At 46.3% G+C, this 13497-nt stretch overlaps 5 protein-coding genes across 5 annotated transcripts; 1 reads left to right on the top strand and 4 right to left on the bottom strand.

Annotated features, from left to right (window-relative positions):
- Nucleotides 1–3617: 3617 nt before the first annotated feature.
- Nucleotides 3618–5343, bottom strand: W97_01668 (uncharacterized protein; the record flags this gene model as incomplete). Its single annotated transcript, XM_007779573.1, has 4 exons — nucleotides 3618–4013; nucleotides 4079–4202; nucleotides 4270–4700; nucleotides 4783–5343. The coding sequence occupies 4 exons, from the start codon at nucleotides 5341–5343 to the stop codon at nucleotides 3618–3620; spliced, it is 1512 nt and encodes a 503-aa protein (XP_007777763.1).
- Nucleotides 5344–5731: 388 nt separating this feature from the next.
- W97_01667 (uncharacterized protein) lies at nucleotides 5732–6824 on the bottom strand (the record flags this gene model as incomplete). Its single annotated transcript, XM_007779572.1, has 3 exons — nucleotides 5732–5920; nucleotides 6043–6472; nucleotides 6517–6824. 3 exons carry the CDS (start codon nucleotides 6822–6824, stop codon nucleotides 5732–5734), a joined length of 927 nt encoding a protein of 308 aa, XP_007777762.1.
- Nucleotides 6825–7166: 342 nt separating this feature from the next.
- On the top strand, nucleotides 7167–7805 carry W97_01666 (uncharacterized protein; the record flags this gene model as incomplete). Its single annotated transcript, XM_007779571.1, has 1 exon — nucleotides 7167–7805. One exon carries the CDS (start codon nucleotides 7167–7169, stop codon nucleotides 7803–7805), a length of 639 nt encoding a protein of 212 aa, XP_007777761.1.
- Nucleotides 7806–8285: 480 nt separating this feature from the next.
- W97_01665 (uncharacterized protein) lies at nucleotides 8286–9333 on the bottom strand (the record flags this gene model as incomplete). Its single annotated transcript, XM_007779570.1, has 2 exons — nucleotides 8286–8360; nucleotides 8413–9333. The coding sequence occupies 2 exons, from the start codon at nucleotides 9331–9333 to the stop codon at nucleotides 8286–8288; spliced, it is 996 nt and encodes a 331-aa protein (XP_007777760.1).
- Nucleotides 9334–9763: 430 nt separating this feature from the next.
- W97_01664 (nitrate reductase) lies at nucleotides 9764–12969 on the bottom strand (the record flags this gene model as incomplete). Its single annotated transcript, XM_007779569.1, has 5 exons — nucleotides 9764–10446; nucleotides 10512–12256; nucleotides 12319–12552; nucleotides 12623–12733; nucleotides 12818–12969. The coding sequence occupies 5 exons, from the start codon at nucleotides 12967–12969 to the stop codon at nucleotides 9764–9766; spliced, it is 2925 nt and encodes a 974-aa protein (XP_007777759.1).
- Nucleotides 12970–13497: the final 528 nt, after the last annotated feature.

Here is a 13497-nt window from a genome sequence, read left to right as displayed (position 1 = left end):
GTTAAACCGCCGATAAGTATAATAGTTAGAGGAATTATCGATATTTAATTTTGAAATTCACTATTATAAAGGCTCCGAAAACGCGAAAGTAGACGCTTTTAGTAGAAGACTAGATTACATAGGAGAAAAACTATAGATAGTTAGCTTAATTTTAGAATAATATCTAGATAGAAGAATCACTTATAATTAAAGTATACTAGCGGCTACTATAGCGATTGTAAATAACGACCTTAAGAACCGGATTTGGAAAGTATACATGTAGGACGCTTATGCTTAGAGAGCACTTTCTAAAACCCTTAAAGGTTTTGAATAAATAGATAAAGGTCTGTTATTATTTAAAGAACTAGTATATGTACTACTAACCTAATGAATAGAGATTATTTAATAGTACTATAATAGATCTACTAAGGGGTACTGCGGGATCTATAAGATAGTTAAAGCAATTAGCCGCATCTATTTCTTCCTAAGACTTAGGAAGAAAGTAGAGGAATATATTATAGCGTGTAATCTATACTATAAGATGAAGCTAACCTAGCATAAGCCGTACGGGTTAATGAAAATAGTAGTAATACCGGTATAGCTATAGGCTTTGATAGCTATAGATTTTATTATTAAATTACCTCTTTCTAAAGAACTATTAATAAAAGTGAAATACGACTCTGTACTTACTATTATGGATTAATTAAAAAAAGAAGTACGCTTTATACTATATAAGAAATTGTCTAATACTAAAGAATTAGTTTACACCTTCCTCCGGAATGTAATAGTAATATAAGGCCTACTTAAGGAAATTATCTTAGATAGGGATAAGCTATTTATATCGAATTTCTAGACCTCGCTTACAGTATAGTTAGGACTAGCCTATAAGCTTTTAATAGCTTACTATCCGCAAATAGATAGATAAACTAAGCGTATAAACTAAGTACTAGAATAGTACTTAAGAGGTTACGTGGATTATAGATAAACGAACTAGGTATTACTATTACCGCTAGTATAGCTAGTATATAATATAAGCGTAAACGAGATAATAGGATAAATACTATTCTACGCGAACTATAGATATCACGCCTAGATATTCTATAAACCCTAAGGATTTTAGACTCTAGTAGAAGTAGCTAGATTGATAATAGAAGAAATGTAATAGATATACTAAGAATTATGGAAAGATATCGAGTTTCTATTACAAAGATTAGTATTTTACTATAATAAATATAGATCTAGGGGACCTATACTTAAAGAGGGGGATAAAGTTTACCTCCTCCGGAAAAACATTAAGATAATAAGGCTAAGCAAAAAACTGGACTATATTAGGATAGGACCTTTTAAGATTATTAGGAACATTAAGGATATAAGCTATAAGTTAAAACTACTAGAGGGAATGAAGATACACCTAGTATTCTATATTTTACTATTAGAACCGGCCCCTCTAGAAGTACTAGTGTTAGCTAAGGTACTAGATAACTACCTAATAGAATAAGAAGGATAATATGAAGTGTAAAGAATCCTAGATAATAGCACTAAGTTTAATAATAGTGTATAATGATACCTTATAAAATAGAAAGGCTACCCCGACTTAAAGAATATATAGAAACTACGTACTAATCTTAATAGGAGTAAAGAGGCTATTAAGAGGTATAACTAAAGTTAGTAGATAGAAAGCTGAGGTCTAACTCCACCTAAGTAGCGGGCGATAAAGAGAGGTTGCTAGGAATTAAGAAGAGGTTAAAGGCACTAGACTCTTATTCGAGTTATTATTACCTGCTTTCTAGTTTACGGACTTTGTTAAGGGAGGTGAGCTTCTAATAGACTATTTTAGACTCTTTCTCTTTATAATGTCTCTATTTAGCTTTAGCCTAAAGTTTCTAGGAAATAGCGGCTAATAAAGCACTTTCGGCCTTCTTATACTCCTTATAAAGACATTCTCGCTTATTAAGCAACTGCGCCCCTAATAAGTAGTAAGTAAGTAAGTAGGTAATTATAGAAGGAATGATGGATACTCGGCCTAAGTTACTACTAGGTTATATTTTTAACCTTTTATAATGCACTTAGTATAATAGCCTATAGTAAGGTTAACCTTATAGGCTATCTTATTAGTTCGATAACAAGAGCACGGAGTAGGTATAGTAGGACTAGTAATACGGAGAATAGCGGTAAGAGTGTTAGCTCGCTCTATAGAAGTAGTCTTATAATTTATAGAAAGAGTTTTATAAACTAGGGGTATAGTAAAGAGATAGTATTTTAATACTAGCGCTCTGTAGCTTATATTATCCGGCCCGAGCCTTTAAGGACAAAGTGCCTTAAAGGGAGGGGCTAGTATTACAACCTTATAGGATAGGACTAGCGCCGCTAGTATAAGGCCGAATAATAGCTAGTATAGGCTAGCTACTACGTGACTACTAGCCACTACTAGTAGAAGGAACCACGTGATTAGGGATAGATAGTAAGACTAGTAGAGGATAGTAGTGCTAGCACTACTAGCTATAGCTAGCTATAGATAGTACTAGGTAGTATATAGGAGACACCGTTCTTGTTTATTAGAATGATGTGCTTAACTCAAATAAGAATCTAGTATTCTTTATAACTTGATCTAATCTCACTATATAATATTAATCCTCACCTTATTAACTATATCTTAGTACTATTCCCTATCTCCTTAATTAGGACCCTAACTATTATAGCAACCTTTATTATCTAGTAATAGCACCTTATTATACTAATTATCCAAATTACTTAGAATAGTAAGCGCTACTTAGTAAGTAGCTTAGTAAGGAAACTTTTTAGTATTTCTATTCTTTAGTACTTAACTTTCACGCTCTAGTATAAAGAAGTAGAGTACTAATAAACTTAGAAGGTAAGTAACTAATAACTATTTTTATTAAAATTTTATTTATTAAGCTAGCTCTAGTAAATCTACCTCTTCTACTAGGTAAATTAGACTTAAAGTTTTTTCTAATTTTTTTAGTTACTAAATAAGTAGCACTAAATTACATTAAGCTATACTAAGTACTTTTAAAAATAAGTTTTTTATTAGCCTTCTAGCTTTTTAGAAGTAAACTTTTCTTTAATATATTAGGTCTAATACTAGAAATTCTTTATATATTTTAGTAGTAGTTTACTATATAAAAAATATTAGCACTATTTTCTCTCTTAGTTTCATTATAATATAGAAAAGCTTAATATAGAAACTTAATTTATTAGATTAATATAAGCTATTTAATATAATTAGAAGGTATAGTAAGAAAAATAGAAAGAATACTCTATAAGTAAAATATATAACTTAGTTATATAACTCTAGAATAATGGAAGATCTAAATACTAAGAAATATTAAGTTTAAATTATAATAAGTTTATAGCTTAAAATTAATATAGAAAACTTAAAATTTAGTATTAAGTAAAAGTAATACTAATCCAAATAGTAATAAATTTCTCTAATATTTGAATTTATTTAAAAAACTTATAAAAAACTTATAAGCTATTTAGTAAAGTGTATTTAACTAATATAATTCTATCTAGTACGAAAGAAATATTACTAGCTTTCTAATTTTGAGTCTATTTTAGAAACTATAATACTTTTTTCTATACTTTTAAGGACTCGCTATCTATAAAACTAGAGAAATTTATCTACCTTCCCGTGCACAGTATCCCCGTATTATATCTCCTAGCAACTGCCTGTTCTTTGCAAGATCGAACACTTGCGCGTGGTCGAGGTTCTCAAACCACAACACGTTTAGTCCGTTACCCCTCCACTTTCCGTTGCTCCAACCTTCTGCAAGCAAGCTTCCAGAATCCGAGAAGCCGCTCTTTCCGGTCAGGTACCGCCTTACAGCATCCGTGTCCACGATTAGGTCTTTTCCACTAAGCGATACAGTCACATGCCGGTCCTCGATATCATGCTTCCACAGGATGTTCTCGCTCCAGAAGAACCGGCGGGATAGCGTGTGAGAAACGCCCATGTCTTTGGAGCCGAAGTAGTACAGTTGGTATTCGTTAGCGCGCACGGGCTTCCGCTTGATCTACGTGACATCAGCAGCTTCCTGTCGTGGAAAAGTGATTGGCAATAGGAAATGGGAGAGCTAACAAAGTTGAATGCGACATCAGGGAGATGCAGTAAGAAAGATACCGGATCGATCAGCACGAGGCCCTGGATCCTCCTAGAAAGATCTTGATCATGGAGCAGATGTGTGGATATCACGCTTCCGTAGCTTCATCGGTCCACACCGTCAGTGCATGATTCAAGCTGCAGGCACAGGACGCAAGGCAGATACGTACGAGTGCGACACCAAGACAAATTCGTCCCATCCGTGCTTTGCGAGAATTTTCCGGACTTCTTCACACATTTCTTCTTTTTGCAAAGCTGGGCCGGTCATCCGGAAACTCACCGGCATGATCTCCACCGCGATGATACCAAGTTCCTCATCGGAGACGCCCAGCTCATCATCGGAGTTTAGTTCCGCCAGGAATCTAACATACGGGTAGAGTCCGATGCCGATACCGTGGATGAACAGGATCGGGAGCCTAGATTTCGATGTATGCGGCCTGTGCCAGTAGGTGAGGGTTCTAGCTGGGGTGCGATTTCGGCTGAGAACGGTGAGCGGCCGGAGTGGAAAGACGGTTAGGATTCGACCGAAGGGTAGACGATGAAAGTGAAAAGAGTGATATAGCATGCGCAGGTAGGTCAACGTATCCACGACGAAAACACACTAGAAGATCTAAGTCAGCATCTTGGTTCTTCATCCGAGTGTCATGAGCAGTCTGCAGAGCACTGTAAGTTTTCACGCTTACCATGTACCATGCCAAACTTCGATGCAACATATCGACCCGGTCAAGTGTTAATCTGAGGCACTTTGCCTCTCCTCTCCCCTTCTCAAAGCGCCTGCCCACAAGCTTTTCAAGCCCTTCAACATACTCGTCTAGCTCTTCCTCATCCGCCGCGTCAATCTCGCCTTTGTTCAGAAATGCCCACCGCAGAAATTCCTTGACATTTTCCCGCTTGATGTCTTCAGCTGAAGCATTGAGAAACCATTTCGATAAGTACCGCTGGGGATCCGGGACGTTATCGTGGCATTTTCTGAAGAGCTCCCGGCGGCCGTCGCGAGAAGGAAGCTCCGGATGTGTAGCAGCGCGCTGGAGGTAGTAATTGAATGGAAGGTAGACAAAAAGGAAGAATGCAGTTTCGGCCAGAAGCCATATTTCAAGTATCAACGGGTAGCGGTAGTCGTGTATCCCAATAGCCCGCAGGAACAGGACAATGGAGCAATAGAGTAAGCTGAGGGGAGCAATAAAGTGAAGGCCTATGGCACAGCCGCGAATGAAGATGTACTCCCACAACGAGGTTCCGATCATGATGATTCCTGTACCGGTAGACTACGAAGTGTAAATGCTTTCAAGATGGAGGTTCGTGGAAACTCAACACCTACATACTCTGACCACGCAGCAGCCTGGCAGTTGTTGGGACTGGGACTGATTTCACCCGCACAGCGTGAAAGGATGCCGATAAACCTCTCGGTTCATCACATGTTGCAAAGAGGATGTGGACGGTTACGCAGAATGTCAAAGCGTACTTTGCGCTGCCCGCAGGTACAGATCAAGCTGGCGTTGGGGCTGGAATATTGGGACCTGAAGTACATGCCTCGGCATCTGTTTTACACCTGCTTGCCCTAGGTTTCGTTGGGACCGCCCCCGGACGCAAAACGTGCGTGCAAGACGTCACGTGAATACGTGCGTTGACGCCCTATGGCAGCACGACCACCTTTCCACCGCCCACTTCTTCCATGAACCGATGCGCCTCTACAATCTCATCAAGACGAAACACCTTGCTAACCTTCACATGCAGCCTGCCAGCTGCGATCTGCTCGATCATTTCCTTCAAAGGCGTCTCCCTGAACTCCGGCGAGCCGCCATTATAGGTCGTCAGAGATACCTGTAAAATATAGCAGATAAGCATGCAGGAATACAATCTCATGTTAATGCGAGAACACTGGGTGAGCTCTAGGCCACAGAGAGCTCTGTTTGAAATACACAACGAGATAAAGCTCAGCATACCGTTGACGGAATAGATTCCATGGGGCTGAAATCGTTCAAAGTCCACCTGTTACCGACCATACCTGTCATGCAAACGATCCCTCCCTGTTTGACGCACTGCAGAGAGTCTTCAAGCGTTATGGTGCCAACCAGTTCGAGCACCTTGTCGAAGCTTCGTTTGGCTTGTTCAGCCACCTTCCCATCATCAATGAAGACCTCATCAGCGCCGTTCGCCCACAGCATGTCCGCACGGTCTGCTCTACGAGTCGTAGAAGCAACATGCACGCCATGGTTTTTCGCAATCGCCGCAGCCGCTAGACCAACTGATGTGGTACCGCCGCGGATGAGAAGACGCTCGCCTTTGGTGAGATGCAGTGACTTGAATAGCGATCCCCATGCCGTTTGCAGCATCTCCGGTACGGCGCCGAGCGTCTCCCACGGGAGTTCGTTGCTTGTCGCAATGATTGAGCCTGTGCTGCTGGGACACATGTGTACTCTGCGTATCCGCCATTGAATTGCCGTCCCATGCCACCCATGGCCGTTGCAACAACGTCGCCCTTCGTGAACTCATTTCCTGGTGCTTCCTCGACTATACCTACAGCTTCGATACCAAGGACACGCGGAAACTTGACACCTGGCGAGTGGCCCTGGCGCGTGAACAGCTCAGAGCGGTTCAAGCCGAACGCTTTGACGCGAATCAACAGCTGCCCGTCCTCTGGCGTGGGGATTGGGAGTTCTTCGATTTTCAGCACCTCCGGCTCACCCGGCTCGTGCACTACTGCAGCTTTCATGGTTCCAGGCATGCTCGCGACGAGCGTGCGAATTGTAGCGTGTCTGCGAGCTGACAGATGAACGTGCTTCAGCAGGAAGCTGGAGATGGGGCCTTGCTTACTCATCGCGCTTCGATAACCCTTCCTAACCCACTGGGCAGCGCGTGAAAGTCTGAACATTGATTCTTGAACCGCAGAAATATGCCGTGTTCGGTGTCACCAAGATAGACGACAAAAACCAGGCAAGGACCCTCAATTGGGAGCCGCTACCAAGAGGTAAGAAGCGTTCTACCTCTCTGGGGGAATACAAGATCAGATAGAGCCTACTAATCCATCTCCTGTCTTCGATCAGTCAAGGACCAGCCTGTACACATCATGGAACTACCGGAAGGCCTTCAGCCTCTGCTCCTCGCCGGAGGCCTATCATCTCGAATGGGGACGCCTAAGCACCTTCTCCCTTTCAAAGACGGGGAACCGGTTTACAAGCATCTACTTCGCCAGCTACGGGAGGCATGCCCCAATGCCAAGAGTGTATTCGTATCTCTACGAGACCCTCAGCAGATGTCTGGTCTGACCGCCGTTCCTGGCATCGCCACGGAAATCCTACATGACGGTTTCTGGCACCAAGAACAGTACCGCCAAGGCCCAGATATTGGACCAGCGGCGGGACTTCTGGCCGCACACAAACACTCACCGCATTCGCATTGGCTAGTACTCGCTTGCGACTATCCCTTCGTGACCACTGCTGCGCTTATCCACCTGAATGAGCAGTTCGAGGAGCCTCTGACGTGCTTCAAGAACGAGAAGGGTTTCGTAGAGCCGCTGATTGCCATCTGGAGTCCTCAAGCCTTGAGACAGCTTGAAGACAATGTACGTCACGGAATGACTGGACCGACAAGAGCTGTGAAGATGCTTGACACGAAGGCAATATCGCCCCTTGAGCCACGAACGCTAATGAACACAAACACAAAGGAAGAGTGGGATAAAGCTATAGGGCTTGCTGGCATTATTTAATCTATAATACCGGCTGCGCCTGTTCTTCACCGTACAACTCCCAGGATGTTGAAAAGAATCAATGCTGTGATGCTTTTCATGCAAAGTGTTGCGCATCTTAAACCACCGGAAGCCCTCCGAAGCTTTTTTCCAGCGTATAGCACTGTACAAGGTCCCCGTTCATCAGAGGACCGCGTCCTCTAAGAATATGAACCCAACAATTGGCGGTGCTAAATGGCTTTACTTTGGCTGGACTCTGATCTTCGGTCAGATAGACTTGCCAACCGTCCGCTCCGCAATCTAGCCTGCCATGGCGAAACACGTCGAGATGGGAAAGATTTTGCAGTATTTCCACCCGACTGTTCCTAGGACTCCGCAAACGATTAGATATTTCAGCACATCCTATGGCTGTTGCTCGCGCTTCAATTGAACTTGTCTGAGGCAACCCTTCAAGACGTCTGAGATATGGCAAGGCTAGAAACCGAAGGCATGCAGCAGCTGCTAGTGGATTGCCAGGTAACCCAAAGAAAACAGGCCTTGTAGGCTTGGGAGATTCGTTGTGGCCGTTCCCATTCCCTGATCCGTTCATATGGTTTAAAGTCTTCGTTGGTAACGTTGCAAAAAGAACCGGATGCCCCGGTCTGATTGCTACTTTATGAAACGCAATATTCGACCCAACATCCTCAAGCACCTGGCGCACGAAATCGAACTTGCCCGCGGATACAGCTCCGGTAGTGATGAACACATCGAAACCCCCGGACGCCAATCGTGAACGGAGGGCTTTTGCAAACACGTCGGGCTCATCGCCAATTGTGCCGAAGAACGCAACGTCATACCCTTCGTTCCGAAGTGTCGCATCCAGATACGGCCCATTGATATCCGGAATTCTATCTCTCTCCGGATCCCCATGACCGCTGCTCTGCAGCTCGGAGCCAGTCGACCAAATACCCACACGAACTCTCCTCCGAACCTCAACCTCCGCGATGCACACAGATGCCAAAGCCATTATATGCTGCGGCTGAAGGATTGTTCTAGCTGAGACAACCAGTTCGCCGCGTTGAAAGTCGCTACCTGCAAGTCTTCGATGCTGACTGGGGATCACTGGCTTGACCACCCGTCTGTACTCATTGGCAGCGCGTCCGGGCACGTCCAGGGTTTGCTCCAGCGGAACGCAGGCGTCGAATTCTGGACCGTCGTATGTTTCCGGAAACCTCGCACCAGTCATGATTTCCATGCATGGCACGATACCATCACGGACTTCTCCAGAAACCGTAATTGGAACATCCCCAGCAATCATCGTGCCTTTTATGTGGACTATCACTGGATTCTCCTCCGAGGCACCTGTCGTTGCTGCGGAACTGACAGCAAAGCCATCCATCGCGCTTGTGTCGAAAAGTGGGGTTGTCATCGGACTGTAAATGTCGTTGGCCATGATGCGGCCGACAGCCTGATTTAAGGATACGAGCTCAAGCTGGTTTTCCCGCGACGCTGATCTCTCTTGAGCCAGTGTGCGTATGGATTCGAGCGCTTCGGCATATGTCGTCGCCATTATCGCCTTGACCTCACAGCAGTGCTTCGGATGAATTTGCAATGTAGTGGCAATAGGTTGGATCTTCGCGTGTATTACGGTTAAGGATGGTATTCTGTTCAACAACCCGCATTGTACAAGACTTGAGACGTTGTGCACCGAACGTGAACGCAATTGAGCCGGCAGTACTTTAGCATGACCAAACGCAAAATTGCAGGCCTGAAACGGATGGTCAGGATGACGTCAGGCGCCTTCTTCCATGGTTTCCCGATCCAGCCGAAATGGTTCTAATGATCATCACTTTTCATTACCGCATTAACAATATCGAATTGCTGTGGGACATCAGAGTTGGTATTCACTTCTTGGGTCATGAACATCGCATCTATCGCCAACAGATCGCACGAACGTGCTGAGACGGAACATTGATTAATGTTAATTGAGAACGAATTGTTCAAACATCCCGCCGCTCAATCAAACTAGGCACAACAAGCGTTTGCGGACTCCGCACGGTGATCTGGTGCTTGACCCACGCCTGACTCCTCGCAATGTTCTGCATCGCCGCCCCAACTGCATCACTAAACTGCGAATCCCAGAGAGCTAAGCTGGCTGGTACAAGGGCATTGAGATGACCTTCAATGTTGCTTAGATAAATCTGCAGCCCAAGCAGTCCAGCGAGTGCTGCATAGGCATGCGTATCCCCCTCTTCTTGGCCGTACGGGAACACGCTATCCCTCAAGGCATGAGATATCCGCTTTCCGTACTGCTCATCAGCTGTATATTTCTCAACGAAGGGCTCGAGTATCTCGCAGGTGCTGTGCGCGATGGACTTCAAGATCTGCAATCCTTGGAGAATTTCGAAGTCATTCGTGATGTTGGGGATAAGGCTGGCATAGATCTCAGTCAGAAGTTCGACAGACTCGTACGTAGCGCCGAACCAATGCTCGAGATGCCGCTCGCGTTTGGTGTCGTGGCTGTCATCAGCGGCATTCTGCTTGTCACGCGATACGCGTTTCTCAGAAGAGGACTGTTGCTCTTTCGCATGAATCTGGACTTCGCCGTTCGTTTTGGGCAGTTTCTCGATTCGGACTGCGCCATCTTTGAAGCGTGGCTGCTTGGACACCGGGTCCCACCGCTCTGCCGGCTGTCAGCAGTGAAAGGGCGATCAACGGCTGCGAAGTGAAACCCGGAATATGACTCACCCGTCGTTAACTCATTCGCGGCCCTGGCTCTTTCATCTTTCGCATCCCAATATCCGAAATGGAAAGGAAGGAAGACCTGTCCTTTGGCCGGTTTACCGACTTGAGCCTTGAGTTGGACTGCACCTCGTTTCGACCGGACAAGTACCTCCTCGCCGTCCTCAATACCTATTTCAGCTGCGTCCTCGTTGGATACCTGAACATACGGCTCCGGACAGGCTTCTTGCAAAGCCCGCGATCTTCCGGTCTTCGTCCGAGTATGAAAGTGATACACGTTCCTCCCCGTGGACAGCCGCAGCGGGAACTCGTCGTCAGGCTCCTCTTCGGACGCAAGGTAATGGCAAGCCTTCAGAATGGCGCGGCCGGCAGGATTCATCGCGAGGTACTGATCTTTTGTGTAAGGTGCGCCCGTTTCCAGGTCGTGACCAAAACTCTCACAGTACTCAGCGTCGGTGAAGAAATGGCCATCGTCGAAAAGCCTCTCTTTCCCGTTTGGATGGTCATCATTGCACGGCCACTGAAGCCCCGACCCACCCGTAAGCTTTCCGTAAGTCAGTGCGCTATAGTCGCATGGTCTGCCCTTCGATAGTTTCTTCCAGGCCTCGAAAATCTCTTCCGGTGTCTCCCCCGGAATGAGCGGGTTGCCATCCTTGTCCCGGAAATCCATCCTTCTTGCAAAATCGACCCATATGGCCAGATCCGACTTTGCTTCGCCCGGGGGCTCGACGGCTTTATGGGAAAGATGCACGGTACGATCCACGTTTGTGAAACAACCCGTCTTTTCTGCCCATTGCGCCGCTGGGAGTACCACGTCCGCTATAGCAGCTGTTTCGGTCATAAATATATCTTGACACACGACGAATAGTTCCGGCTTTGTCAGAAGCTCCCGGGCTCTAGGAAGGTTCGGTAGACTGACAAGCGGATTGGTGCCGCTGATCCAAAACATTTCGATTGTTCCACTGGCGATATAGTTCAGCATGTTCTGGATGTGCGTCGGTTGGTTCCAGTGTGGCAGCTTCTCGTAGTCAATGTTCCAGAGCTTCGCTAACTCCTTCATGTGCTCTGGATTGTTGTTGTTCCGGAAACCAGGGTATTCGCCGTCACAACCGGCTTCGCGGTTGTTTTGAGCCGTAGGCTGGCCATTCATTTGGTATATGCCGCAGCCGGGTTTACCAATCATGCCACGCAGAAGGTTGATGTTGTTGACTTGACAGGCGCTGGCGGTTGCTTGATTTGACTGGTACACGCCCTGCAGACAAGTCGACAAAAGGGATTCCGTCGTTCCGATGATTTTGGCGGCCTCTTCCAGTTGCGCTTTGGGAACACCTGTAATCTTCTCAACCATCTCGGGCGTGTACGACCGTACTTTTTCCCGCAGGTTTTCCACGTTGACGACATGCTTAGATAAGTAGTCTTCGTTGATCCAGCCATTTTTGAACATGAGATGCTGAACTCCATTCAGGAGCGCCATGTTCGTCCCGATCTTGGGCGCCAAATGCACGGTCGCCCTCTTTGCGCTGCCTGATAGCCGTGGGTCCACCACAATGAGACGTGGAGGATCTGGCCCCTCCAGACGATCAAGAATGCGTGACCAAAGAACCGTCTGGGTGGCTGACATATTGTGGCCCACCATGAAAATGCAGGCAGTATAGTCGATGTCTGTGTAAGATCCTGGCTGTCCGTCAGAGCCAAAGGACTCGCGCATGGCAGCTGCCGCTGTCGCTGTGCAAAGCCGAGTGTTGCCATCCCTGCAAGATGTCAACCGGACGCACATCTCAATTGGAACTGAGTTTTAGCTAAGACTTGTTACATGTGAAGTGTATTCAGACCTCCTTTCCCTACCAGAGCCAGGACGTAATACTCTTCAAGAAAAAGTTGGCCAGATGTGTAAAATCCGATTCCGTGGTTAGTTAACCGTTCGCGGACATCTTTCGTTTTGGAGACAATGAGGCCCATAGCTTCGTCCCATGATGCGCGTTCGAGACGGCCGTTCTTCCGGACCAGGGGGTGGGTGAGACGATCGGCGCTGTTCATAGACTGCCATCTGTGATCCACTTGTTAAGGTACATGATTCATGTTCAAGGTTGCTGCTCTTGCTGCTGCCGGTAACACACCCGTGTAATCCCTTGGGACCCAGTCTGCCCTTGTTCACGCGGTCAGTTGCGCGTCCGCGGACTCCGACAACTTTGCCATTCTTGACCCCTATGTCCATTCCACAGCCGTTACTGAGACATAGTGTTTCGGATTAGCTACCGACATTGTGAAACCGAGCCTGTTACGGCTTTGTATACATCATGCGAAGGCCGTACCTGCAAAGGACACAAGCACTCTGCACCCACTTCTCGGGTTCTTCAATGACATGCTCGTCGACGCGGGTGGGCCATTCGTGCTTGTATGGTGTCCGAGGACCCCAGACGTCCTTTATGGAGTCCCTGGACTGGCGTGAGACGGATTCGTGCATTGCAGTGATACGACAATCGATCGAGGATATCTAGACAACTATGGAACGGGATAATAGGGAAGGATCCGAGTAAAAACAAGGCTCTTTCCTGCGTCCCCTCCAAACTCAACCGTTTGCGGCGAGGAGGCCTAGAGCTCTCAAGCGGGTTGCGTAGTAGTGATACAGCGGTAAGCTCCTCAAACAGCCACAACGAAGAAGCCGAGTCTGGGATTAGCGATGGATCCGACGAAGGCCATGCCGTGCCATAAAGACCTTACGGATGCCGGACAGTTCAGTTCATGACCTCTCCGCAGCGGGACCGAAGCTTGCGGGCTGTGGACCAATGAGGGGCGGGAGCAGGGGGATGGCGGTGTATACATGACGGCAGAATGATCAGACGGGTGGTTTGACCAGAGGCTAGTCCTGTTGTTGGAAGAGGATCAGAGTTGACATTCGGTAGGGCACTCACTGCTTCGTATTACCCAAATGAGTGATGGTCGTCTTTGTGGTACAAGATATGCTTGAGGTACCTGTTCCCACGCTGCAAGC

Source organism: Coniosporium apollinis (assembly GCF_000281105.1).
Source record: "Coniosporium apollinis CBS 100218 chromosome Unknown supercont1.6, whole genome shotgun sequence".
Classification (NCBI taxonomy): domain Eukaryota; kingdom Fungi; phylum Ascomycota; class Dothideomycetes; genus Coniosporium; species Coniosporium apollinis.
Note: the sequence above shows the minus strand (reverse complement) of the source record. Positions and strands in the feature narration are given on the sequence as shown.